General features: G+C 39.9%; 1 protein-coding gene across 20 annotated transcripts in view; it reads left to right on the top strand.

The window, feature by feature from the left end:
- Positions 1–24,379, top strand: part of KMT2C (lysine methyltransferase 2C) — a 253,773-nt gene that overhangs the window by 92,616 nt on the left and 136,778 nt on the right. For 17 of the 20 annotated variants that reach the window (XM_061415267.1, XM_061415257.1, XM_061415268.1 and 14 more), the window contains exons 3-6: positions 3,250–3,391; positions 9,274–9,474; positions 12,626–12,771; positions 13,724–13,833. In XM_061415267.1, coding sequence (XP_061271251.1) covers positions 3,250–3,391; positions 9,274–9,474; positions 12,626–12,771; positions 13,724–13,833 — 599 coding nt within the window. The remainder of the gene's footprint in view (positions 1–3,249; positions 3,392–9,273; positions 9,475–12,625; positions 12,772–13,723; positions 13,834–24,379) is intronic. The other 3 variants (XM_061415258.1, XM_061415274.1, XM_061415254.1) reach the window with 1 other exon arrangement.

Raw genomic sequence — 24,379 nt, 5'->3', positions numbered from 1 at the left:
TCTTATTACCTAGTAATGGAAATGGTACACATGTGCTCTGGGCATCTCTGAGTAGAAATGAAGTGCTTCTTTATAAAGTGCTTTTATACATGGTCACTTTATAGTATTTTGTCATTTTGTGGTATCTGGGGGCTTCCCAGGTGGTGCGAGTGGTAAAGAGCCCGCCTGCCAATTCAGGAGACATAAGAGATTCAGGTTTGATCCCTGGTTTGGGAAGATACCTTGGAAGAGGTAATGGCAACCGACGGACAGAGGAGTCTGGCAGACTGTAGTCCGCAAAGAGTCAGACACGACTGAAATGACTTGGCACGCGTAGTATTTTGGGTATGTGTGTGCTCAGCTGTGTCTGACCCTGTGGGCAGAGAGACTCTCTCAAGCAGTCCCATGTTCCTTTCTGTCTTTGGTTGCAAAAGCGCTAGAGGGCAGGCACCACAGAATAATTTCTGTGTCTCTCCAGATGCTTTCCCTAGAGCTCTGGAGGCAGCTGGTCTGCCTTTCAAGTTACTGCAGGTCACAGCACTACCGATGTTTTGATACAGCATCAAAGGTGTCAGTTGATTTCCAAACACTACTATTACTGTTTTCTTGCCTGCTTATCAGCCCACCCATTTTCCGTTTTTGTTACGGCACTTCTCCACACCTGGTGCCATGTTCTGTGTTAATTAGAGCATGGGTTAAACTGCTGTATCAGAGATGCCCAGATGCAGCAGTGGCTTGGATATTCATTTTTCCTTCACATAGTATTTCTGAGAGGGAGAGGTCCAGGCTGATGGGATGTCTTTGTTCCTTGTGGTTATTTGTGGACCCAGGTTCCTTCCGTCTAGTTTCTCTGCCCTCCTCAGAGTGGTGTTCTTTTCTGCATTATTGCAGAAAGGTTGCTGACACCTCCATGGTCCAGTCCATACGAAAGATGGAACATAGTTTGGTCCAGAGCACCCTCCCTTTAAGGTGATGAAGAAATCGCAGGGTCCCTTCTGGTCACATTCTATTGGTGAGAGCTTGCCATGCTGAGCTGCAAGAAAGGCTTGAAAATACAGTCAGCTCTACTAAGACTTGAATAACAGAGAGCGTGGATTTTTGTCCGTTGTCCATTTTTTTCTACAGGGTTATGTGCCTTGTTCATCTGTGGAGTTCTTTACATATTCTGGACTTGAATATCTTCTGGGGGATGCAAATCACATGTGTTTTCTTTCCATCTGTGATATATTTTAAAATTTTGTTCATGGAGTCCTTTGTTATACAGAAATTTAACATTTTTATATACTAAAAACTGCAGAACTTTTTATAATCCTTCTTTGATACAAATGTATTTTGTATTTGTATATTTGATTCTATACCAGTTTTGTGGCTGGGGTAGATAGGACAGACACTATGATTAATAGGATCCACAAGCACTTAATTTATGGTCAGCTTTTCTGTTTCAACTTGAAAAAGAACCATTATTTTAAATAGGAAAGTCAAAATCATCTCTGATGCCTCATTTCATCATTAATGATTTGACAGGATTTACAGTCTAACTAAACAAATTGCTAGTTCTCAAAATTATTTGTCAGAATGAAAGTGAAAGTGAAGTCGCTTAGTCATGTCTGATTCTTCGCGACCCCATGGACTGTAGCCTACCAGGCTCCTCTGTCCATGGGATTTTCCAGGCAAGAGTCTTGGAGTGGGTTGGCAAGAGTCTTGGAGTGGGTTGCCATTGCCTTCTCCAGGGGATCTTGCTGACCCAGGGATTGAACTCTGGTCGCCTGCATTGTAGGCAGACGCTTTACTGTCTGAGGCACCAGGGAAAGTGTTTGTCGGAATAGCTCCCTAGAATTCATTTTGAATCTAGAAGACTTTGATAGGGAAGTCCTAGTGAAGTGGTGATCTGAGAGGCAGGAAATCAAATTTGATATCTAAGTGGATGTTAAAGCTGCTGGGTGTGCCTTGTATGCAGCAAAAGTGAGGTCTGGAGCTCAGGAGAGGAGTTAGGGCTAGAGATACTGATTTAAAATTCAGGAAGACAGGAGATTGTTGAAACCTGGATAATAATTACGCTCTTCAAAGATGAATATATAAAGGACATATAGAGAGCTGTACTCACATTTGGAGGCCTCAAACCAGCTGAAGCGACAGGTATTAGACCGTTTCATCTTTGTTAACAGCCTCATGAGATACAGGCGGTTTTCTAACGTTTCGGGGAGCACATTGAGGCTGAGAGAGGCAACTTCTACGTCAAGCTGCCTAGTTAGTAGTTGGTGGAACTGGTGCTTGAGAAGAGGGCTCCAAGCTGGTAGTGATCCCTGATGCCCCTGCATTTCCAGAATGTTGAGCGGACCCTGAGTTGGTTGCTCTCTTGCCGCCAGCGGAGGTGGAGGGAACTCTGCATGGCAGGGGGACGGGTGCTGTGTGGGAAGGCCCATCGAGGGGGAAGGTGGTGCAGGGCAGCCCCTCCAGAGGAGGAGGGACAGGGCGCTGAGACTGCTGTATGCTGTTTTTCTTTTTTTTGGTTTGCGGATAGTTGTGCAGAAAGCTGTAACAGGTAAATTTCACGTCAGGAAAGAAAGATGGCGCCAAGAGCATGGGATTTTATTAGGAGCGCTGGTGGAGGAATTGTGCCTGTTGACATCTAACAGTACAGTGTGGGAGACAGTGTGGATGTATCATTTTACTTAAAGAGAAGAACGATATTAGGAGTAATGGTGTTTGAAAATGCTCTCAGAGTTAGATTGCCTCCTAAGAAGGTATGTGTAGTGTTCGGGGTGGGAGTCTTGAGCATAACTGAAAAAGGCAGTGGAGTTAAGGTGTGTCATTTTTAGTCATTTTGCTCCTAGAATGGCTGACAATTAGAGACTGTGTCATGATTGTTTTAAATTAATGATAATTTAAATTCATAAATTATGAAGAAATTTTTTTACGAGTCACCTTAAAGTATGTTTGTTTTGTGGAGGACTTGCTGTAATCCTGAAAATTCTTAACAGCTCTTAACAGATTTTACTAAGATCGAAACTTAAGTCAGCGGCAATTTGGAAAGCTATCCTGTTTTACATTATTTTGATTATATGTAGCCTGACGTGCTGCAGTCCACGGGGTCGCAAAGAGTCGGACACAACTTAGCAGCTGAACAACAAATACAAAAGTTTTTCCTGTGTTCTTTATGTATTGTCATTTGTTGTTATTTTTCCTTCGTGCTATCTGCATTATAGATAAATTCATCAAAGAGTGATGTAATGCAAAGTGACTTTGATATTCTCTTGTTTTACTGTTAAGCAGAAATCAAAGAACAATCAGCAGAAGAGGATGCTGAAGCAGAAGTGGACAGCAGCAAGCAGCCGGTCCCAGCCCTTCAGCGTTCTGTGTCTGAGGAATCCGCAAGCTCCCTGGTCTCTGTTGGTGTGGAAGCCAAAATCAGGTTCGAGAAGGAATGCAGCTGGGTCAGAGATTAGTGATAGGAAGAAGGGCAGTGAGTTGACCAAGAGGAATTGCAGAGAGTGCAAGCTTAGGACGCAGACCTGGGTGGGATTTGAGAGCTGGTAGCTCTGTGTGTCCCTGGGTGGAGCGTGTCTGGGGCTTGCGTGGCTATAGGACAGAGCCATGGTCTGGCCTGTGACTCTGCTCCCCTCAGACCAGAGCAGGGTGTTTCCAGTGTGCAGCTCCTAGACGAGGAAAAAAGTCTAAACTCTAAGCATAAGGACTGATTTTCTTATTTACTTGTAAACGTAAGCTTATACTCTTGTTCTTTACCCTCTCTCATTTTTTTTTAAAAAGAAATATAGGATGTTATAACCTCTGTGTATATTTTAGCTTTGGAGTCTTGTTAGTTTTTAGATCTTTCTTGGAACACATGAATAAAACTGAAACCATCTATTGGTTGACTATTCCCATCTCCTTGAAACATTTTCTGTCTTTTGTTCTCAGCACATCTCCCTTCTCATTTTGTCTTTGCTGGCTTCTGTGGAGACCCCCCCAACTTTGTAACGGTGGAGTCCTCAGGTTGAAGTCCTCAATGTGTTCACTTCTGTTCAGTCTGATAGCTAGGTCCTGTCTGTATGCCGATGAACACACCTTTGTATTTCCAGGGCCGCCCTTTCTCTGAACTCTGGACTTCAGATGAACGCTGTCCATCCCTCTACCTGACATCACTATTTGGAAGTATGCTAGACATTGCACCCGTAACATGTCCAGAACCACTCTTGATTCTTAACCCTATGCCTACCCCAAATCTTCTTCCCAGGATTTCTTCATTTCAATAAATATTACCAATATTTATCCAGCTGTTTAGGCCAAAACCTTTTGAGTTAGTCCTTGATGTCTGTCTTTTCTCATACCTCACACCCTAAATTTTGTAGCTCGACTTTAGAAGATGTCGCAGACAAGTACTCAGCGTCCTAACTTCCTGCCATTCTTGGTTCCAGTCCCTTAGGAGAGAACAGTTGCCTTTTAGATGGTTTCGCCACTTCTGTTTGCTTTCCCCAGTCCAGATTGTTCTTAGTGCAGTTGCAGAAATGATCATTCTAAAACATAAGTCAAGTTTCCCTCAAACTGTCTCTAATGGCCATCTCTTCTGTTTACATTAAGTATTTTAATAATGCTAAAAATTTCAAATCCCTGCCGTGTTCTACATCTTGGAGAAGGTTTGAAAATTTTCAAAATGAAAGATAAAAAACAGTCTGCACTGCATTTACCCAGTGTTTCCGCTTTATTTCCCTTTGTTACACTTTTTATTTCCCAGCAGTTCATTTGATTATTGTCCCCCTTTTATGTGAGCTCTGTGAAACCAATACTTTTTTCCTCTTTTTCTGCTTTTTATTGCATTGGTAATTTTTTTCTATTGGTTGCACATTATATTTTGTTTTTAAGATGATATCCCTGAAGGCTCATATTTCTTTTTTCCCCCCCCTTGGCCACACCCTGAGGCATGCAAGATCTTAGTTCCCTGACCAGGGATCAGACCCCCAGCCCAGCAGTGGAAGTGCGGAGTCCTAACCACTAGACCCAGGGAATTCCCAAGACTCCTGTTGTTGTTGTTGTCCAGTCGCTACATTATGTCTGACTCCTTGCGATTCCATGAATTGCACCATGCCAGGCTTCCCTCACCTTCACCGTCTCCCTGAGATTTCTCAAACTCCAGTCCATTGAGTCGGTGATGCCATCCAACCATCTCATCCTTTGCTGTCCCCTTCTCCTCTTGCCTTCAGTCTTTCCCAGCATCACGGTCTATTCCAGTGAGTCAACTCTTTGCATCAGGTGGGCAAAGTATTGGAGCTTCAGCTTCAGCATCAGTTCTTCCAGTGAATATTCAGGGTTGATTTCCTTTAGGATGGACTGGTTGGATCTCCTTGCTGTCCAAGGAACTCTCAAGAGTCTTCTCCAACACCACAGTTCAGAAGCATCAATTCTTTGGCGCTCAGCCTTCTCTACGCTCCGGCTCTCACATCTGTACCTAACTACTGGAAAAACCATAGCTTTGACCGTGTTTCTTTATGAATTTCATTTTGAAGTTCATATTTACAGTCCTAATTGATTTCTTAGATTTAGCAGTATAAATGCTTTATCTCTTTGCATTGATCATCTAGCATTTCATTTTCTAGTGATTTAAATACATCCTATTTCTGTTTTCTTGGTTGGGCCCCCAACCTTTTGCTTATTTTTAAAAAGTCAGGTTTAGTTTATATACAGTAAAATTCATCCGTTTAGTGGGTTTTGACAGTTGCATACTGTCATATAATCACTACCACAAAGGTAAAGAACAGTTCCGTCATCCTGAAAAATTCTCCCAGGCTCATTTGCGGTCACCCCTGACCCCATCTTCTGCCCGAGGCAGTCACTTACCTATTTTCTGACCCGGTAGTTTTGCCTTTGCAATAACATCATGTGAACAGAATTGTGAATCATGTGTCCTTTTGATTCTGGCCTTTTAACTTGGCATTATGCTTCGGAGAGTCATCTGTGTGGTTGCATATGTCAGTAGCTGTTTTCCTTTTTATTGCTGAGGTGGCTTCTGTTTTATGGTGCCTGCTGCAGTTTATCATTTCCCGGTTAAGGGATATTTGGGTAGCTTCTACTTTGGGACAGTTAGGAATAAAATTGGGATAAATATTCACTTGCAGGTTTTGGTGTGAACCATAGCGTTTTTATTACATTTAGCTGAATACCTAAGAGAGAAGTAATTTTTTAAAAATGCTGAAGTATTTTTCAGTGTAGCTGTACTATTTTGCATTCCAACTCATGGTGTGGATTGGATTGGCAGGCCATTTCTTGTTCTGATTCACCTTTGCTCACAGGTGAACACTGTGTCTCTGTGTCCGGGGGGGCCTATTGGAGACCTGGCCTGGCCTGGGTCTAGGATGGAGCCTTGCCCCTCCTCCATGATGGAGGCCCGCTCCGCACAGCCGCCCCCCCCCCCCCCCCATTCCTTCATCTACAACTGGTCTTGAGCTTTGCAGGTGGAAACTTTTTCTCTCTCTCTCTGCCAGTCCTTGGCTTTTGTTCTCCCTGGGAAAGTGGAGGAGGAAGATCTGGCTGGGTCTCTGTGTCTTCCTCCCCAAGTTGCTGCGCTTCTGCCCCCAGGCTTGTCCCGTGACTGGTGTGTTCCCAGGGCTATTCCCCAGGCCCCAGTGGTGGCCCTGAGCCCCTGGGGAGGGGTGCGGAGAGAAGCTGGTGATTGGGCTATAATTCCCCGTGTGTCTGCAAGTCCCAGATGCTGTGTAGTCTCATACCGCCTCCTCTTGGCCTGGAGCAGTTTATAAAATTGTCACTGAATTCATAAGCCTGCTTATAGACGTCGGGGGCCTCTTCCTCAGGTTAAGCAAGTGCTTATGTCTCCTGTCTTCTTGGAAGCACCTTTCATTCAGTTGAAGGTGAATTGGCTGCTCTGTGACTCCTGTAATCAGAAATGTTCAAGAAAAGTGAATTTGTATGTTGTGACCATGGGGCCAGAGCTCTCCGTGACTTTCCACCTCCAGAGCAGAAGCCAGGAATTTCCCTTGCGCATCCTTTAAACTTAGCAATAAATTACTCTGGGTTGTCCATCTTTATATCCTACATCTCTTGTAACATTTCCTATTTCTTTAATAATTTGAATATTTCTCTAAAAATATTTTTGTTGTGGGTCTGTTGTGCGGTGAAATTTCTGAGGTCAGTGATTGTACCCATGAAATCAAAAGACGCTTACTCCTTGAAAGGAAAGTTATTACCAACCTAGACAGCATATTAAAAAGCAGAGACATTACTTTGCCAACAAAGGTCTGTCTAGTCAAGGCTATGCTTTTTCCAGTGGTCATGTATGGATGTGAGAGTTGTACTATAAAGAAAGCTGAATGCTGAAGAATTGATGCTTTTGAACTGTGGTGTTGGAGAAGACTCTAGAGGGTCCCTTGGACTGCAAGGAGATCCAACCAGTCAATCTTAAAGGAGATCAGTCCTGGGTGTTCATTGGAAGGACTGATGTTGAAGCTAAAACTCCAATTACTTTGGCCACCTGATGCGAAAAGCTGACTCATTTGAAAAGACCCTGATGCTGGGAAAGATTGAGGGCAGGAGGAGAAGAATGAGGATGAGATAGACGGAGATGAGATGGTTGGATGGCATCACCAACTCGATGGACATGGGTTTGGGTGAACTCCAGGAGTTGGTGATGGACAGGGAGGCCTGGCGTGCTGCAGTTCATGGGGTTGCAAAGAGTTGGACATGACTAAGCGACTGAACTGAACTGAACAGAGACTTGGGAATAATTTCAATATACCGTCACATTTGAGCGATAGTTTTGGATATAAATTGAAGGTTAAACTATTCTTTGTTAGTATTAATGCTTTAAAAGTATTGCTCCATTTCCTAGTCAGTTGATGTTGATGTCCATCTGATTGTTGCTCCTCATAGGTAATGTTTCTAGAGGACGAAACAAACCAGAAACAGGGTATGCTGAAGAAAACGTAAATTTTAATAGCTTAAAGAAAATTATAAATAAGAAAACTTAAAAATTAATAAAATACTGGCTAAGGATATTGGTGGATAGCATCCTTGAGGCAAGAAGAACACTTTTCCCACATTGGACTTTATTTTTCTGAAAATAGACTACACGTAATTGTGTGTGTGTGTGTGTGTGTGTGTGTATCAGTAGGCAGCACATTTATTACAAAATGGAAATAGATAATATTGGAAAAACTTACAATAGGTAACTTGTTTTTTTTTTAAAAAGGCAGTTTGTCGAGAGGTCCACTATGAATTTAACTTATGTTAAACATTATCTGAAAAGATTGTAGATAATTCCTATCCCCTGTTAATGCAAGACTGGGGTAGAGACTACAGAGGTGGTGGTGGGAACTTCAGTACTTGAGAAGACAGAGTTGAGGGCAGCAGCCATGCGTATGTTGTGAAGAGAAAATATATCCAAGAGGAGTGGTTCTTTTTCATCCTGTTTTGTTCCTAAGATCCCTTACTAAGTATATTTTCCATAAATATATATTGTGTTTTTTGTCCTTTAGCTTTTAAAGTGGTCTCTTTAAAAAAAAAAAAATAATAGATTTTATTGTTTAGAACAACTTCAGGTTTACAGAAAAATTAAGCGGATGGCAGAGTCCCCATTCCCAACGGTCCTGTGCCTCCGTTTCCCCTGTTGTCAGCATGTTGCGTTAGTGTGGTATCTTTGTTACAACTGATAAGCCAGTATTGATCTTAGTATTACAGTTCACAGCTGCAGTAGTGTTCATTCTTGCCTTACATAGTCCTGAGTTTTGATCAGTGTGTGATGTCCCATCCCTGCCTTGGTTACAGTGTAGCAAATGAAAGGCCTCACCACTCCAGGTTCATCAGGTTCCCACTGCACTCAGACCCTGTGCACCCCTTCCTCCCCTCCACCACTAACTGCTCATTAGCCAGCTTACATTTGTATTTGTGTATCTCTGTGTGTGTGTTCCATCTGGTTAAATAAAATTTGGTTACCTGTTGCTTTACACAGCTGGGATATAATTGAGTGGCCATTAAACCATACCCTCTTGTCCAACCTTAGCTTTTACTTTATTCCTTTTTAATACTTTGATTTTTTTTTTGGAGTCAGATTTAAAGGAAAATTGTTTTTCTAAGTACAAAATATAATATTTTGGTATATTTACTATTTCTAAAAATCATGCTGTAGAAAAATAGAATTATAAATGTATAATTACTATAGATTTAAACACTTAGCTTGCACTAAAGATAGTATTTAATTTTAAAGCACAAGTATTTCTGCAGTTGTCTGGAACTTGAAATCATTAAATAAAACTACTTCTCTGTCTTTCTTCCTTTTCATTTTGCCAGTGAACAGCTCTGCGCTTTTTGTTACTGTGGTGAAAAAAGTTCCTTAGGACAAGGAGACTTAAAACAATTTAGAGTAACGCCTGGGTTTATTTTGCCATGGAAAAATCAGCCTTCTAACAAGAAAGATGTTGATGACAACAGCAACGGAACTTGTGAGAAAACACAAAACTCGGCACCACGAAAACAAAGAGGACAGAGAAAGTAAGCGATTTGGAATATAAATGGGTCAAATGCAGTAAGACTATATATAGTTTATTTTCATTGAAATGTTTAAGACTGTATGAATGGGATTGTTACCAAATGATTTCTTGTGTTTCCAACGTCCATACAATGCTTTATGACTCACCATTAACCCAGCAAACATTCATTTTCTCAAAATTTTCTTTATTTAAAAAAACATTTAGTTGTATATTAACAAAAAAGAAGAAAACTTTAAAGAACATAATATAAGCCTAGAGGGGATTCATATAAATGGAATGACAATTTTTAAGAATTAATGAGATCTTTCTTTCCTTTTTCTAAATGTTTTAAATAGTTTGTAAGAATATAACATAACAGAATAGCAAAACCAAAGTGGTTTTTACTAGTCTTGTCCTTTAAGTGTCATTTATTTATTTGTGTTTACGCTTTAGAGAATGGTGAACCATCCTATAAACACTTACACTATAATACAGCTACCCTTTCTAAAGTTAAAGATCTTTTTTAAATCAAAGAATTTACATATATGTATATAGTTATAAATCAAATGTAATTAAAAAACATTTACTGTTTGTATAATCATACATGTATGTCTATATTCATGGATGTTTTAGTTCCCTAAAACTCCTATCTTAATATGTTTATTTTTGGAGTTAAATTTTTTTTTTATATGTTTTAGTTTTTTTTGAAGGCCATCTTCATACGTGGACTTGGCTCTAGTAGTTGAGGGAGTAGAAGTTTCTGTGGTTGATGAGAAAGTGTAAAAATTAATTTAGCTTGGAAGGCTCACCAGCTCTGGCCCTTGAGGGTGATGATGTAATCACCCAAGTGCCTGCCTGGCTGGTGGCCAGAGTTAAGGACTGAGGCATTGTTGTGTTGTACTTATTTGATTGGCTCCTTCTTCTGGACTGCTGCCAAAGCCTTGAAGACCAGAAGTAGGAAATGAAACAATAACAAGAAAAACTCTTTTAAAAGAATTTAAGGTGGAACAGCTTAAGGAAGTTCAGAAGTGTTGTATTTAGAGTTTTGATGTTTTAAAGGCCGTGGCTTGCTTTACCTTTTGTGATCAACTGAGTGCTCACATTCTAATAAACTGTATCAGAAGTCCAGGAAACTTCCAAAGTCCATCAGTCATTAGTAAATTTAATAGACTGGACCAGGTTATATCTGATATACTGATGTTCTGCTTTGAATGATGGCAATTAATAAAGAACTGTTCTGGGAAGTACAATTGGGTTTCATTTATTTATTTTATAAGCTTAGTTAATTTTTAATGAAAACTTTTATGAGCTAAAAATAATTATGTAAAAAATAACCTTGGTTTAGTGAAAGTCTTTATATGCACTTAAGTGTTTAACAAGTTATTAAGTGATGATAACAGGCCAGTTAATGGACCTTAGGAATAAAACATGTTTGCAAAATTTGGAAATCATTTAGCTTGGTAATGATTTTAAATATTTATAATATTTATGTTGCTAATGAGTTGTAATCCAGATAGACAGCCAGTTAATTTTTTTAATTTGAAAAGCAGGATTTTAAAATAGTTTTTCCCTCATAGTGTACTAAATATAAGAATATATAATCAAGGAATCATTTCCTCTCTTTTTGGTTTGTTTTAGACTTAAACTTTGTTGGGGGGGTGGGTAATGTGTGTTTCTGCTCTTTCCTAAGCTGGGCTCCTGTCACCCTTAGGGTTGGCATCACATTGTCTGCATACACACTGACTGTAAATACTTAAGGTCAAATTTGACTAACCTACTGGTTAGGAACTGGTTAGTAATAGAATGTTTAGTCATTCCATTGGTTTTTATATCTGTGCCCCCATCAAATTCTGGTGTAAAGAAAATATGTTCAAACAGTACGTTCATCGTTATAGACAAACTGTTGTTCTTTTTTTTCCTCCTGATAAATTGGCAGTGACTAGTAATGAAGGTGTATTTTCAGGAAGGGCGCGATCATATTTATAGGAAGGTTTGTTCTCATTTGGTTCACCGTGGGCATTCATAAAAATGAGATTTGGAATTAGCATAGCATGGTGAACTTTAAAAAAAAAAGTGAGTCTGTGCATTTCTAATGCTGCACATAAAAAATACTGGTTATTTTGTACATGGTTTGATATTTAAATGTACTTACTGAAAAATGTTAATACTTTTTCTCTTTCAGTGATTCCAGGTATAAAAAAGTTTAGTTCCCTGGTCATTGTGCTGATTTTCTCTTAATAGGAATCATGATAAATATCCAGCAGACAGATGTGCAGTGAGTTATAATCTATATTCAATAGTGACTTAATCCAAAATTATCATCAGGCTGAATACTTTGATATCAGGAGAAAATTGAAGTTTTAGTGCCAACCATCTGATTTCCCGTGTTTACTGTTAGACACATTAACAGTCATTGTTTACTTACCAATCTCAATGAATATCTGAAGTTCTAGGGCTTTCAAAGTATGAAACCTCCCATCTGTGGCGTATCTTATTCAGCATTCACTTTTATCAGGAACTTTTAGCTGTTGTTACACTATTTCCCTTATTCCCAAGTCACCAGTAGCTATTTTGGTTTTGCTTTTGACTTGCGGTTTATGAGGTGAAGTCTTAGCGGAGGGTACATGTAGCGTCGCGGCATAGATCGGCTGTCAAGATTGCTGACACGTTCCCCTCCCCCTGCCTCCCTCGTCACACTTCGTAGTGGGTTTTCCTTCCCCTGGGAAATAACCTTTCTTTCTGTAAACTTAACTGCCGGCTCTGTTGTTGGTAGCCCTTGCCATAAAGCATGTTAGAGATTTCTGATTTGCTCATGTTATGTTTTTTAAGCATTTAAGTAAGGCCAAAGGGAATATTCATTTTATATGACAACATACAGTTCCTGACTAGAATAGTAGAGTATCAATTAAAAAATTACAGATTTATAACATTTCCTTATGGATTTGGAGACTTTTTTTTAGTTGTTGCTTACATGATATATAATATAGCTACCCAGTTTTATATTAATATTAATGCTATGAACAATGACATATATCCTAGAAGTTATTTTATAAGCAGTTTATGCAAAATAAATTAAAATTGATTTGGCAATACCTTATATTTAAGTCGTTACGAAGTGAAACCGTTTTCTCCTTTTTCTCACTTTCATGTCTGTTTTGTGTTCTCTTTTCCAGGGAACGGCCTCAGCAGAGTGTCGTGACTCGTGTCAGTGTGAGCACGCAGACTGCTTCAGACGACCAGCCTGGTAAACTGTGGGACGAGCTCAGTCTGGTTGGCCTTCCTGATGCCATTGACGTCCAAGCCTTATTTGATCCTACAGGTATGAGCCAGTCTTCAATAATAGCTACCTCTTGATTCTGCAAGGCTTTTAAACTTGAGCCAATTATCAACTTAATAGTAAATAGCATTCATCTAGAAGTAATTATCACTGTTGTTAAAAACATCTTCGTTAAGTATGCCTGCTTAGGTAAAAAAAATTGTCTAATTATGTTTAACTTATTTAGCATCTGCACAGGGCCATAACTGGGCTGTGGATGCTTTTATAAATATTTGCATTTCACTTGTGTAGACAGCAGTGCCAGGGAAATCTGACAATTGCAGAAAGAGAGATTATAAAGGGATCTGTGAAAACTTGGGACCATGGCAGTCTGGGTCTTCCTAAAGTAGGGGTGAAGGATAATAGATCTTAGCCGTGTGGATGTCCTGTAATACAGTGTAGTAGCCCATATTTATGACTCAGTGCTGTTCGGGCTTTGAGTAAATTTCATTCTGCAGTTGAATTGCATGTAATTGTTCAAGTGATAAAGAATTTAAAGACTGAGCTGTTATCGATGATTGGTGTGGAATGCAGTGGAAGAGTGGGTATATGTAGTTTGTCATAAAGTAAGAAATAAATTTCCTTTATAGTTATGTAAATATATCAAATAAAAATATAGTAATATTTAAATAGAATTACTAGAAACTAATTTCTTGAAGAAACAGTCATTAATACAGTGTGCATTAGAATCACTTGGAGGGTTTGCTAACATAGCTTTCTGGGCACCGTGGCAGGAGGTTTTGATTCATAGGTCTTGGTTGTGATCTAAGATTTGCATTTATCACAAGTTCCCAGATGATGCATTTTGAGAAGGGCTGCTTTAGTGGAAGCACAAATATAGGATGCATTGTATATTCACACGTTAGAATCGACGGAAGGGTTTTACATCTTTACTTATCAGCGTTAATATGTTTAATGTTTACTTATTTGCTTCTTTTCACTTTAACCATGTTAGGCACTTGTTGGGCTCACCACCGTTGTGTGGAGTGGTCACTGGGGGTGTGCCAGATGGAAGAACCGTTATTAGTGAACGTGGACAGAGCTGTTGTCTCAGGGAGCACAGAAGTAAGTACAAGAAACACATATTTAAACCACAACTTTATAACATTTGCTGTGTCAACATAAAGATCCACTTGTAAAATTTATTAAATGATTACTGTAATGTAAAAACCCTTAAAATAGGAAATTATTGATATCCAAGAGTAGTTTGTGCAGACCACTAGATTATATAGTATGTTAAGTTGTGCAATAAACACTAATCTTTAAATAATTTACATTTAAATAAGAAATTAAAATTTTTAGAAACAGAGATTACTGACTGTACTTAGGCATCTTACACTTTTAAGACAAAACTCTTTGACGAAGATTTAAATTAGGAGAGACAGGATTTGACACATCTTTAGTCCACAATGTGAGCTAGTTCTGTTTGCTATTTTAAAAATTGATTAAAATAATTTCTTTTCAGTCAAGTTGGCAGTTTGGTTTGTCTTTCTGGCACTATCCCAAAGCGATACCATATACAGAGTCTGCCATCTTTCAGAGCTTTCACTGTGACTTTCAATCAAAAAATAAATGTAGCATTTACCTTCTATCTATAAAGCAACAAACCCTGTGAAGTAAAACTGCTGTGCTGCTTAAAAATTCCCCTTGGTTTTTGACAAATATGTTTGGGAGAAGTGAAAAGAGGCCTTCCAAAGGAATATTAAAAGTGGAATTTTTTGCCATAGAAATTACACAGATTTAATACAGATAAACCTTTCAAAGGCATAGTTGAGACAAGGATTTAGATTTAAGTAATTATTCAGTTACTGTAACATTTACTTTACTCAGATGATCAAATTGACCTAATTTAAATGGATGAGTAACTCTCACCTCTAACCTTAGTCAAGTTAGAGTGTTTGTTTTGGAAGTGTGACCTTACATTTAAAGGCTTACATTATTACCACATTTTGAACAGTATAATGCCCGGTAATGATTTCCATAGTCTGAGCATATTTGATGGCCAGGTCATCGTTGTGATCGGTCATGGAGCTGGTTCTTCCCTGAGCTTCTTAAAAGTAGTTTTGGAATATTTTTGGACAGTGAGAAGCAGAAGCGTTATAGGAAAGGCAGTGAAGAAAAGTGAAAAGGCACTTTGTGGTGTTGGGTTGTTGAACTGTAGCAGCTTATTTTTGATAAGGCCATAGGGAAATGGGCACTCATATGCCTGTTGACAGGAATGCAAATGGGTGCATATCTTGGAGAGAAGGTTGGTAGTGCCTCACAAACTATATATGCACTTATCTTTGGACCTTTCTGAGATTCTGTCCTGAAAATATGCCTTCACTAATACAGAAACTTGTGCCATTAAAGGTTAATACTTGCTAGCACTGTTTAATTTTCAAAGTACTGTAAACAACCTAAATAACCGCACAGAATAGAATGGTTGAAGAAGCTATATTTTTGTACAGCTCTGACTCTTGGAACCATAGGAGTGTTTCACCTACCCTGTAAATAAGCAATTACAGCTGTCTGGGCTCTGGGGGAACCTTAAAAGGAATAGCCAAATTCACAGTGAAGGGTAGAGAAGAAACTGAGCCCTGAAAAATAGTGTATTGACTAGATACCCATAAAGCTAAAGACAAAATCAAACAAAAACTGCACATACATGCTGTAATCTAGCGAGTACTATTCTAAAATGATTGTTGTGGTGTTAGAATGGAGTTATCAGAGGTATCAATATAAACTCATGGTTTTTAGTATTTATGTGGACAGATACTGAAATCTAGGTATATGTGTATGCAGGTGTTAGTATGCATGTGTGTATCTCCTAGCTCTGTCCCTTCTGAAAGCACAGAAGGAATGACTTCTAGCAATGAGCCTGTCAAGTGCCCAGATCTTGGTTTGTAACCAGCGTTCTCCAATAAAAAGGACCAGGGCTCTTGGAAGTGGCTCACGGTGCAGGGAAAGACCAGGTGCCAGAAAGCAAGGAAGTGCTGACTGAGACGGGGACTTGTTGAAAGCATAGGAGCCAACCTCAAGGAGCTCCTAAGAGCTGGACCAACTTGAGCAATAACAAAAATTAACGATAGTCTTGGGTTTTCATCCATAGAGTGATCCACACTGGTAAATAGATAAATAAGTAGCGAAGGTCAAGTTACATCACTTCTCTGCTTAACACTCTCCAGCTACTTCCCATTTTATTAAGAATAAAAAAAAAAGCGAGTAGCTACTGACCAGCTGGGCCTCCCTGATCTTCACGATCCCCATGGGCACTTCTGAGACATTGCTCGCAGTAACCCTTCCCCTCCCTCGCTTCCTTCAGCCGCCCTGACCTCTGCGGTCTTACTGAGAACTGTCCAGCTCTGGGCCTTTGCAGTTCCTGTTCCCTTTCTGCTGACTGCTCTCCTCAGACACATGCGTGGCTTCCTCCCTCGTCCCCTCTAGGTGTTGACTCAAGTTTTCTTTATCTGTGAGGTCTTTGCGGGGCTCCCTGTTGAAAATTCAGGTGCCTCCTCCCGTCACACCCCTGGTGGACTGTTCTCTCCTCTGTACTTAGCGGCCTCTGACACAGTGTGCATTTACTTAATAGTCTTGTCTGTCTCTCCTCACTACATAATAGTGCCATTCTGATAACTGTCTTTTTCTGTTTTGGTCATTCCTCAGTAAATGTTTGTGGCCTAAATGAATAGCACTAAAGATCATTCATGGAATCATTCATAGTTACGAGAAAAAAATAAGTGCCAGAGTGTTAAAGGAGGTCACCACTGTGGTGAATTTTACTCACATTTATACATTTATACTTGTCAGAAGAACCCTTCTAAAATAGAGGACATCTTTATAGTTCTGCTTAAGTGATGAGGGTGGGGAGGTGTGACAATGACTTTGAAATCTCAAAAGGTTCCTTAGGGGCAAAGTATGTAAAAGTGCTGTTGAGCCCAGAACAGGCTTTATTTTACAAAAAAAAAAAGGTGTTACAAATTTGTTGACCATTATTAGGACAGCATGTGACTGAATAAATTACGGTACCTGCCTCTGTAAAGAAAATAAATATTTAATCTGCCCCTTCAAGATAAAGGTGATGTTTCAGCAATGAGAATGCAATGACTTCTCAAAGAAATATTTGCTGGGGGTATTTTGGTAACATGTTACCAGGTGAGCATTTTGGTAACAGATGTTTGGAACTGTGTCTATTGTTAGTTTATTGCCAGAAACAATGAAAGTTTGTACTCAGACAACAAAATATTCTCACATTTGTTGCCAAAAAATCCTGGACACAGAATTTCCTGAGTAAAATATTTTAAAGCATTGATGTATGTTTTAAACCCATTTGTTAAAAATTAATATTTTTTGACTCTGGAAAGTGAAACTCTGCTGGCTAATTTTTGAGAAGTTTGGCTGGAATTGAAAAATGGTTGTTGAAAACAGGTGCCTCTGTTTAGACCTCCCTATTTTTGTGGGAATGCTTTTTTAAAAAACCTTGGACAGATGCTGAAATAAACAAGTAGAATTGGACCTTTCAATCTATGATGATGGAAAAGAACAAGATGCAAAGCTCAGATGGGGGTGTCTGTACGCTCTAAACTTTTGGGTTGTTCACATCTTTTAAGAAAGAAACGTTTGAGTACGTGTCCTATTTGTCGTTGGAACATATGTATCTCTCCTTTCTGTCACTTACCAACATGTGTCAATTTATGTTGTTACCGTGAGCATTTAATTACTTTTGGTGCCCCCACTAGGGCTGTAGGCGTTGGGAGAGCGTGGATACTGTGTTGGCTTGTCATTTTATCTCTGGTGCCTCACAAAGTACCTGGAGCACAAGGAGCCATCTCTGGGATGAGTGGGTCCTGAGTGGAGTCTGTCGATGAAGGGCAGTGCTGAGCGCAGCGGTCGAGGGAGGGGAGTGCGCTGCTGGCACCTAGTGGCCACTGCCAGCCATCGCGCGCTGCACAGAGGGAACCCAGCCGCGGTAGAGCCCCCCTGCAGTCAGCAACATTGTTCCCATTTTATAAACTAATACATTATTTCCCTCAGTTGTTAAATTGCATTCAGTATCAAACAGTTCAGTTTTTCTGGAATTTCCCTCAGATTGTTCTTCAGTGTTTCCACGGGAACCTTTATCTTTTGCTAGATAGAAGAATATGCTAAACTCTTCTCTTTTAATTTCCTCTTTGGATTCCTGGGGGGTACTGACAAACATTAAAACATTACTTGTAGCAGCTTTCCACTTAGAATCGATAATTTCTCATGTTTTCTTCACCCTCATCATTGGGCTTCCCTGGTGGCTCAGACGGTAAAGAATCTGCCTACAGTGTGGGAGACCTGGGTTCAGTCCCTGGGTTGGGAAGATGCCCTGGAGGAGGGCATGGCAACCCACTCCATATTCTTGCCTGGAAACTCTCCAACAACAGAGGAGCCTGGCAGGCTATGTCCATGGGGTCGCAAAGAGTCAGACACAACTGAGCGACTAAGGACATATTGCAATTCCATTGTGTTCTGCTGGTTTTGTACCACTTGTCCGTGTAAAAACCAACTAATTTCTCCAAGAAGAGTTTTAAGTTTTTTAAAAAGTACTTTGGGCTCTTTTTGTAGACTGAAAAAGAGAACAGAAATAGCTTTTCTGTAATAAGGTGGGAGTACAGATTTACAATGTAGGAAAACAATGTAATATAAATGTAATTTTTGTTTAAAAAGCCTTAATGACAATGACAATAAAAATCTCCACACACTTCTCTAACCAGTTGAAAGTAGGTTTATATAAGATCATTGAAAACATGGTCTCTATATATGTAAGATGGTCCCAGGTACCTGTTTTATGAATAATGTTATCTAATATTGTTTTTTATATAATCCTAGTGCTTTGCAGTGTAAAATAAAAAAGTATCAGTTATTTAGTCTTCATTTTACCTTACACTTTTTTAAGAGGAAGGAAACATTCGCATACCTGAATTTTGTGTTTGTGTTGAGGGGTTCTCAAGACCACATCTACACTGGAGACTGACTCAGACTCAAGGGCCTTGTCATAGAGTTGTAATTATGGCTGAGGCTTACTGCCCTGATGTGGTAGAAAGATCTTAACGGGAAAAGATGTTGACGAGGTCTGGAAAAATCTGTGTGCAGGCTTCCTCGGTGCTCTCCCTCCCGTGAGGGGTCCCACACAGCACCTTTGTCCTCCAGCAAGGGAAATTCGGCGACGTGTCTGGTGCTTCTGCCCTGAGGCGCTCAAGGTCTTTACTGGGGGCTGGTCGTGTAGGCCCTCCTGCCTGTCACGTACCAGAAGGGAAGGCCACGTTGTTTGCACAGATAATCCAGGCACAGTAAATTGCCCTTATCACCTCGGGAGCCGTGGGAACCCTCTCCAAACCTAGCCTCCCATCTAGGCAGGCAGGCCTTTCTAGGAATGGTAGTCTTGGGCATGCGTGTTAAACATCACTCCCCCCCACCCTTTTTTTTTTTTGCATTGAAATAAAGTTGGATTGTGTCTCAGTTTCAACATGTTTCTGTCTGTAGAACTATAGTAGGTGCTTGTTAGTTTACAGCAATGAGTTATTCCACATCCTGGGGAGGCTGTGACAGATTTAGTGGTTACATTAAAAGAACTTCGTAAACTTCGATCAAAGGGAAGCTATTGATAAGGATACCTGTGACTGTAACAGAAAAATCCTGTATTTGACTCTGAAAGCTACTTTGATGTTAACATACCCATCCCAGCTTTCTTTTGACTAATGTAAATACGGTATATGTAATTCCATCCTTTTATTTTACCCTATTCGTATTTTAATATTTAGAGCATGTTTCTTGCAGTAGCACAACAAAAAAAAATCTAACCTGACAATCTTCTGCTTTTTATTTGTAATATTGAGGCTATACATATTTAATGTAATAAAGTCTTTCTCTCTGCCCCATTTGTGTTTATCTGTTCATTCCTTTTGCATGCATTAAAAAAAAATATTTATTTTGTATTTCGGCTGTGCTGGGTCTTTGTTGAAGCATTTGGGATCTTTAGTTGTGGCACATGGAATCTAGTTCTGCCCTCCTCTCTCTACCCTGACCCACTACTAGCCATTCGCCTGTCTTTCTCCCTCTCTTCAGGTTTCCCTATTCCCTCAGACACAACAATACTGAAATTAGGCCTGTTAATAACCCTACAGTGGTCTCTTAAGTGCTCAAGCAAAAGGAAGAGTCTTAACATCTCTCACTTTAAATCAAAGGCTAGAAGAGATTAGGCTTAGTGAGGAAGACACGGAAGGCTGAGATGGGCTGAAAGCTAGGCCTCTTGCGCCAAACAGTTAGCCACGTTATGAATGCAGAGGAAAAGTTCTTTCAGGAAATTAAAAGTGCTACTCCGGTGAAGGCACAGATGATAAAAATGCAACACAGCCTTACTGTTGTTATGGAGAAAGTTTGGTGTCCTGGATAGAAGGGCAGTTCAGCCACAGAATTCCCTAAAGTTAAAGCCTAATCCAGAGCAAGGCCCTAACTCTTCCACTCTACAAAGGCTGGGAAAAGCTACAGAAAAACACCTTGAGGCTGCAGAGGTTGGTTCATGAGGTTTGAGGAAAGGGGCTATCTTGATAACTTTAAAAGTGCAACATGAAGCGGCCAGTGCTGATGTAGAAGCTATAGATCTTCCAAAAGATCTAAGGAGAGATAATTATAATGAAGTTGGCTACAGTAAACTGCAGATTTTCAGTGTAGACAAAACAGCCTTCTATTGGAAGAAGACACCATCAAGGACTTTCATAGCTAGAGAGGAGAAGTCAGTACCTGGCTTCAAACCTTTGAAAGACAGACTGACTGTTGTTTAGGGTAGTGCAACAGATGGCTTTCACTTGAAGCCAGTGCTCATTTACGATTAAAAAAAAATCCTAGATCCCTTTAGAATTATGCTAAATCTACTCTGCCTACGCTGTATAAATGCAGCAATATTTATGGATGATAGCGCATCAGTTTACAATATGGTTTACTGAATATTTTAAGCCCACTGTTAATATCTAGTGTTCAGAGAAAGAAAGTGTTCTTTGAAAATACTACTGTTCATTGACAGTTCAATGAACAGGTCACCCAGGAGCTCTGATGGAGATGTATAAGGAGATTAATGTTCTCGTGCTGGTGAACACAGCTATTCTGCAGCCCACGGATCAATGAGTAATTCTCTCTTTCAAGGCTTATTATTTGAGAAAATAAGTTTCATAACGCTATACCTGCCATGGGTAGTGAGTCTTCTGATGGATCTGGGCAGAGTCACTTGACCTTCTGGAAAGGACTTACCATTGTAGATGCCATGACGACTTAACAGGAGTTGGGAAGAAGTTGATTCCAGCCCTCGTGGATGACTTTGAGGGCCATAGGACCTCAGCAGAGGAAGTAACTGCAGATGTGGTGGACACAGCAGGAGAACCAGAATTGGAAGTGGAGCCTGAAGATGTGACTGAGATGCTGCAGTCTCGCGATAAGACTCAAGCAGATAAGTTGCTTCTGATGGATGAGCAAAGAGAGTGGTTTCTTGAGAGTGAATCTACTCCTGGCGAAGATGCTGTGAAGACTGTTGGAATGACAACAGAAGATTTAGACTATGCCATGAATTTAGCTGACAAAGCAGCAGCAGAATTTGAGAGGATTGACTCCAATTTTGAAAGAAGTTCTACTATGGGTAAAATGCTGTCAGACAGTGTTGCATGCTGCAGAGAAATTGTTGGTTGAAGCAAGAGTCAGTTGACTTTACAAGCTTCATTATTATCTTTAAAAAATCTCCATTATCATCCCAACCTTCGGCAACCACCACCCTGATCAGATACCAGCCACTGAACGTCAAGACAAGACCCTCCACCAGCAAAAAGATTATGACTTGCTTAAAGCAGAGATGATGGTTAGCACCTTTTAGCAGTAAAGCACTTTTAAATTAAGATATGTACATTGTTTTCTTTTTAGACAGAATGCCGTTGGACACTTAACAGAGTACAGTATAAATGTAACTTTTATGTGCACTGGGAAGCAGAGTTTGTGTCACTTGCTTTACTTCGGTGGTCTGGAATTGAATGTGCACTCCCTTCAATGTATGTCTGTAAGCCTTGTTGTTGTATTTATTCCTTTAAGATTTCTAGTATGCGTCTTTCACTTACACAGCCCACCCTGAATTAGGTATTATGTAGTTGTGTGTATTATAAAACTGTGCTTTCACTTCCTTCCACTCTCTCTGCTGTACTTTGTGCTTTTGTCATACATTTGACTTTCACATGTTATAAACTCCTTAAGATACTGCTCTTTTTTGAGTAAACATATCTTTTAAAGAGAATTAAATGATAAAAAGATTTTAAAATATACTTACCTATGTATTTACCAATATTGTATTGTATTGTGTTGTTAGTCGCTCAGTCTGACTCTTTGTGACCCCACGAGCTGTAGCCCTCCAGGCTCCTCTGCCCATGGAATTCTCCAGGCAAGAATACTGGAGTGGGTTACCATTGCTTTCTCAAGAGCCCGACCAAGGGATCAAACCCATGTCTCCTGCATTACAGGCAGATTACTTACCATCTGAGTTATTTACCAATGCTAGTCTCTTCATTCCTTGGTGTCGACCTACATATCATTTTCTTTCTGCCTGAAGAAGTCCTTTAACATTTCTTGCAGGGCAGGTCTGCAAGGTGATAGATTCTTTCAGCATTTTTATTTCCAAAGTGCTTCTGTTTTCCTTTGAAACGCATGTTTGCCAAGTTCAGAAATCTAGGTGACTTTTCATCCCAGTACTTTAAAGATGTGATGATTCACTCTTCTTGTTTATGTTGTTTCTGACACAGGATGGCATAGGCTGGTGTCATCCTTGTTTTTGTTCTATGCTTTATTTTTTTGGGCTCCAAGATCACTGCAGATGGTGACTGCAGCCATGAAATTAAAAGATGCTTACTCTTTGGAAGGAAAGTTATGACCAACCTAGATAGCATATTCAAAAGCAGAGACATTACTTTGCCAACAAAGGTCCGTCTAGTCAAGGCCATGGTTTTTCCTGTGGTCATGTATGGATGTGAGAGTTGGACTGTGAAGAAAGCTGAGTGCCAAAGAATTGATGCTTTTGAACTGTGGTGTTGCAGAAGACTCTTGAGAGTCCCTTGGACTGCAAGGTGATCCAACCAGTCCATTCTAAAGGAAATCAGTCTTGTGTGTTCATTGGAAGGACTGATGCTGAAGCTGAAACTCTAATACTTTGGCCACCTCATGCGAAGAGTCGACTCATTGGAAAAGACTCTGATGCTGGGAGGGATTGGGGGCAGGAGAAGAAGGGGAAACAGAGGATGAGATGGTTGGATGGCATCACTGACTCAATGCACATGAGTTTGGGTGACCTCCGGGAGTTGGTGATGGACAGGGAGGCCTGGCTGCGATTCATGGGGTCGCAAAGAGTTGGACAGGACTGAGCGACTGATCTGATCTGATCACTGATTTTGGACAATTTGATAATGTTATTCCTTAGTGTAATTTTCTTTGTGTTTCTTAGGGTTTGTCGCAGTTTTGGGGATCTGTGAATCTATAGTTATCATTATGGTTAGAAAGTCTTTGGCAGTTATTTCTTGTTGTCACAAGTGACACGATTTCTTTCTTTTCTTTTTTTTATTAAGTGACTTAGGGACTTACCTGGTAGTTCAGTGGTTAAGACTTCACTTTCTGATGTAGAGATTGTGAGTTTGATCCCTAGTTGGGGAGCTAAACTCCCCATATGCCTAGGGGGCAAAAAACCAAACCATGAAGCAGAAACAATGTAACAAATTCAGTAAAAGACTATAAAGATAGTCACATTAAAAAAATCTTTAAAAAGTGGCTTAGTAGTGTTCTGTTGCAGGTATATACACCACATCTTCTTTATTCATGCATCCACTTACGGTCACTTAGGTTGATTCTGTATCTTTCTACTGTAAATAATGCAATAAACATATGGATGCATATATCTCTTTGAATTCATGTTTTTATATTGCTAAGTGGAACAGCTGGATCATACATTGTTTTAGTCTTAATTTTTTGCGCAATGTCCGTACTGTTTTTCATAGTGACTGCACCAGTTTACATTCCTGCCAGCAGTGTAGGAGGGTTCTCTTTTTGTCACATCGTTGACAACACTTGTTTTTCCTTGCCTTTTTGATAACAGCCATTTTAGCGAGGTGATAGCTCACTACAGTTTGGATTTGCATTTGCCAAATGATTAGTGACATTGTGCATCTGTTCATGTGCCTGTAGGCCACCTGTGTGTCTCTCTGGGAAGGTGTTTATTCAGCTTCTCTGCCTGTTCTGTGATTGAATCGTTCTTGTTACTGTTGTTGAGTTCACTAATCTTTTCCTCTGCAGTTTCTAATATGCTGTTATAATATCCAGTGTAATTTCATCCTAGGTATTTTTATTTTATGACGTTTGACTGGGACCTTTTTATACCTTCCATGTCTCCACTTAGCTTTTGAACATATTCAATATGCTTATAAGAGCTGTTTTAATGTCCTTGTCTGGTAATGTTAACATCTCTGTCCGTTTGGGGTCAGTTTTCAAGATTGTTATCGGCATAGATCATGTTTCCCTGCTTCTTCGTGTGCCTGGTGGTCTCCGTTTGGATGTCAGGCATTGTTGAGTTTTACCTTGATGAGTGATGGAT

This window comes from Bos javanicus, chromosome 4, assembly GCF_032452875.1.
Source record: "Bos javanicus breed banteng chromosome 4, ARS-OSU_banteng_1.0, whole genome shotgun sequence".
Classification (NCBI taxonomy): domain Eukaryota; kingdom Metazoa; phylum Chordata; class Mammalia; order Artiodactyla; family Bovidae; genus Bos; species Bos javanicus.
This window is presented reverse-complemented; position numbering and strand designations above follow the sequence as displayed.